This window comes from Ailuropoda melanoleuca, unplaced genomic scaffold (assembly GCF_002007445.2).
Source record: "Ailuropoda melanoleuca isolate Jingjing unplaced genomic scaffold, ASM200744v2 unplaced-scaffold9857, whole genome shotgun sequence".
Taxonomy (NCBI): Eukaryota; Metazoa; Chordata; class Mammalia; order Carnivora; family Ursidae; genus Ailuropoda; species Ailuropoda melanoleuca.
Window position 1 is genome coordinate 28,010 of NW_023255388.1, and position 4,376 is coordinate 32,385.

Genomic DNA, 4,376 nt, shown 5'->3' on the forward strand with positions numbered 1-4,376 from the left:
TGTGTTCCCTCTCTCGCTGGCCGTCTCTATCTCTGTCAAATAAATAAATAAAATCTTAAAAAAAAAAAAGATTTGCACAAGTGTAAAACAATGACCCTTATCTCACAATATTTTTGTTTTGGAATATAAACTTATTTTTACATTAATTAATAAATATTTTTAACTTTCTCAGTTTAATTCCTAATACAGCAAGTATTGATATAACTCACATAAACAAAACCTGTTGGAGATCCTCAATTTTTAAGAGTGTAAAGGGATCCTGAGACCAAAAAATTTGAGACCACTGTGCCAGACCATAAAAGATGGTTGCTCTATGAGTTAACAGTATAGTATAGATGGAGAGGCATTTTAAGGGATTTAGAATAGGATCTTGACTGCCCTTCTTGGAAGGAATCATCAGGAGGTAGAAAAAATTATGTAGACTAACCGAACCAAATCTGGTTTGCATTCCAGCACTGCTACTTGATGGTTGTGATCTCAGCTAAGTTTCTTAACCTCCCTAAGCCTGATTTTCTGTAAAATGGGAAATACCTGACTTTGCCAGGGTTGCTATAGAACTAAATGAAATATGTGTATACTGTATGTAGAAGTATACTGTGCCTGGTGCGTGTGAGAAATGTGAATTTCCTTTTGTTTCTCCCTTTCTTTAAAGCATATTAATGGTTTGGAAATATTAGCACTATAGAATCTTATCCCTAGTGTGGTGATGTGATATGGCCCATAGTAATAAAAATTAAAGTGTCAACCTTCATTGCATTTTTGTACCATGTACCTTTTATAGAACTATTTTTTAATTGTTGTAAACCATGAGACAGTGGCAGTCTTCATTCCACAGAATGTGCTCCTCTATGTTATCCCAGGTAATGAAGGACTTCTTTTTAATATTTATGTGGTCACTATAGCAAGGACAGAATTGCATCTATTTCCACTAAAACTGACTCATGGTAGCAAAAGTGCTGTAAAATTAAATTGATGCTAGGATCTTAATGACATTCAAGAGACGATGCTTAAATGTTCGGTGTTTAGGATCCTCTTCAGAACCTTCACGTATAGACCAGATTGTATACACACCAGAGTTTTTAATTGCTAAAGTAATACAGAATGTTTATTTGGATAATATGTGTCACAGTGGGAAACTATTGGATAACTTAATTGGGAACTACCCTTATGAGAACTTAATTGACTAGAAGGACTCAAGAGAATGTTTCTGTATGTATTTAGTCTGTAGGTACCTAAATCATCCCAGAAAGATAGCTGTCTCTAGGTAGTATACATTTGACCCATTATACACACACACATTTAAATTTTTATAATTAGCAAATTTTCATATGATATTTTAGTTAGCCTGCTTTAGTCACTAATGTTCATATCTAAAGTGCCCTGGGATGCCCAGATGGCTCAGTCGGTTAAGCTTCCAACTCTTGATTTCTGCTCAGGTCATGATCTCAGGGTCGAAGAGATTGAACCCCGCATTGGGCTGTGTGCTAGGCATGGAGTCTGCTTGAGGTTCTCTCCCTCTCCCCCTGCCCCTTACCCCCCCCTTAAAAAAATAAATTAAAAAAGTGCTCTTGCCACATTTGCTGCGGATCTTTCCTTTAATAGTTAGTGCTAAGTTTCACTTTTACCTGAACATCCATTTATGTTGATGTTTTAGTGAATCTTTGTATAAAGTGTGTACTATATGCATTCTTTGTTTCAGGTACTTTTCCAAATGCTGACCCTGCATCTGTCCCTCATGGAGCAGTCTATTATCCAATGATGTCAGATCCCTATGGGCCACCACCTTTGCCGGGTTTTGATTCCTGTCTTCCTGTTGTGCCAGATTATCCCTATGTTGCCCCCTGGCATCCAGTTGGTGCAGCATATGGTGGTTCTTCTCAAATTCATGGTGCTATGAATCCCGGGCCAGTTGGCTATATTGCTTCACCTCCCTCAGCTTCTCATTACATACCTCAGAATATGTAAGATTCAGCAATATGAAGTATTCTTGCACTGCCATTTTTTGCTGTTTTGGTTTTTAAAAAGTGTTTTATGTTAGTGTTAAGTGATTTAGGTGGTTAGGGTGGTTACTATTGTATCTGTCTTTAAGATTATTTTATCTTTTGATTTAAAATACTACTTAAAGGAATATTACTTTGGGTTGTGGATATCAAGAAATTGAGATGGATGTACAGCTAGCCCCATTTTGAGCATATTTCATTATAAGCAATTGTTTTCCTGTCAGCCAGCTTGTCAACTTTGTATTATCTGATGGTTCCAGTTGATAAAAGGAGTAAATCATACAAACTACTTCCTTGGTTCAGATGTCACATATCATATTAAACCATGCAAAATTGGAATAACTTCCATGTTTTTTCTAGAAAATAAAAAACAAAACCAAGAACATTTGCTTCTGGATAACTATTAAATGAGAGAGCTTTTCAGGTTTCTTAAGAATTGTCTGAACTGAGTTATGTTCTGTGATAGTAATCAGTTTTGAAGGCACATGGTGCTCTGCTTTAGATTTATCCCATATGCTATTGTTTGATATTGGATTTATGTAACTGTTTTACTGCACAGTATTGAATTGGTGTCCTTTGCACAGTTAGCAGTAAATAAAAATTAGCATTTAAAATTGCTAAAATGAGTGGGATTTTCTTCCTTTTTTTTCTTTTTCCGTGGCAGCAAAGAGTACCAGACGTTTGATTGTTCTCATGTTTTTCCCCTGCTATCTTGGTGGCAAAAAAAAAAAAGTGATTTTATTACATGAACTGGTGCGTCCCAATTGAAATGTTATTCAATCTCAAGATACTATGATGCATACTACTAGATTTAGTTCTTTTCTCTTGAATATGTCCCTTTTTAGGTTGTAGGTTTTTATCTTAACTCCCTTATGGAACTTTAATCTAGACTTACTTTCTCATTATCCTATGCTTCCAATAGTTGTATCTTTCAGTTTTTGTTTTTAGACTTACCTTGTATCTCTGTACGCCTACCTTGCCTTGTCTATGACTTTCTGTGAGACCTATTTCATCTTTTCCCTTTTATCTACCCGAAGACCACAAGATCCTCTGTATTCATCAGTTCTCCTGTGAGGGGTTATTCATAATGAATGCTTTGCTGTATCTCACCTGACAAACAGCTATTTTTAAAAAGTATTCTTTGGTTGCCACAAAGCCTATTTATATTGCCATCTTTAAAGGTTATTTATGCTTGTGAATCAGTCCATTTTTTTCCCACTTTCAGCTACACCCTAGGCAAAAAGAGCCATTGAGAACCTCCAGGCTCCAGGTGCCTTAGCTTAAAGTACTGGAGGGGAAACCATTTTAAAGAAGATATCCTATCTTCAATGTACTGTTCTCAAGATAATTGATGTTAATGAGTTCTAAATCCATGTACTAGTTATGACTCCTCTTTCTTAATAGATATGGAACTGGTTGTGTTTTGTTTTTACACCCTTCATCTTAAGAAGACCTTGCTGTGCAAGTTGGCATCAGGCTTTAGTAAAGAAAGATAGGACAATGTGCTGATCTTTCTAACAACCTGACTCTGTTAATGTTTTAGCTGCTTCTCTCCTGACCTGCTGGGTCCTCAGTTTGTGCAGCCTACAAATCTTACATTTTAAGTAAAGGTTTATTTTAGTCAAGCTTGAAACATGGAGCATTCCCTCTCCAACATTTTTCAAATATGCTAACATTTCTGGAATATATATAACTCACAGCAAGTGATTGTCCTGTATCTTCAACTCTCAATGATTTACTAATTAGCTTATAAGTATTGTTTTAGAAGGTTATAGTCTATCTTGAGAATGTGGGTCTGGAAATTGTGTGGTTTTGAGACAAGCATGTTTGACTTAGGCTTCCAGTTGATTTGTTTTTATTTTAAATTTGTAGGTTGCTTCTTTGCTTTGAGTTCCATTACTAATTAATGTGATTTAATGAGATGCTTGTTATTAACTTAACCAGAAAACCAGAGATCAGTGGTGTATACTGGGTCAACCTAATTGTTAACTGTCTGTCACCAGTGTGGAAATCAGTATTTATGGTCTGTTAAAATCATACAAGTATAGTCTACTTGTTGGTGTATTACAGTCAGTCGTCTCAAAGAAATAATCAAGCATGTACCCTGACCCTCCTATTGTTTGGGGGTTTGAGAGGGTGAAGGTAACCTGCATTGCTGCAGAAGTCTGCAGTGGTTTTTGAAAGTAGCTTCCAGATAAAAAAAAGAAGTGGTTTTTCTGGTAATTATAAAGTCCTAAGACTTACTGTGTTTAATCAGCCTATAGTGTAAACATTAGTGGTACCTATGGTATAAACATTAGTTTTTTTTGTTTTTTGTTTTTTGTTTTTTTACATACTACCTCTTTAGGGCCCTTAATGTCACAAAAAAAAAAAAAA

The 4,376-nt window shown here is 35.6% G+C and overlaps 1 protein-coding gene across 1 annotated transcript in view; it reads left to right on the forward strand.

The window, feature by feature from the left end:
• LOC100482253 (ALG13 UDP-N-acetylglucosaminyltransferase subunit) overlaps positions 1-2,617 on the forward strand; it is a gene marked incomplete at its 5' end in the record, with an annotated part of 30,468 nt that extends 27,851 nt beyond the window's left edge. The window contains one exon of the mRNA XM_034653578.1: positions 1,632-2,617. Coding sequence (XP_034509469.1) covers positions 1,632-1,965 — 334 coding nt within the window. The remainder of the gene's footprint in view (positions 1-1,631) is intronic.
• Positions 2,618-4,376: the final 1,759 nt, after the last annotated feature.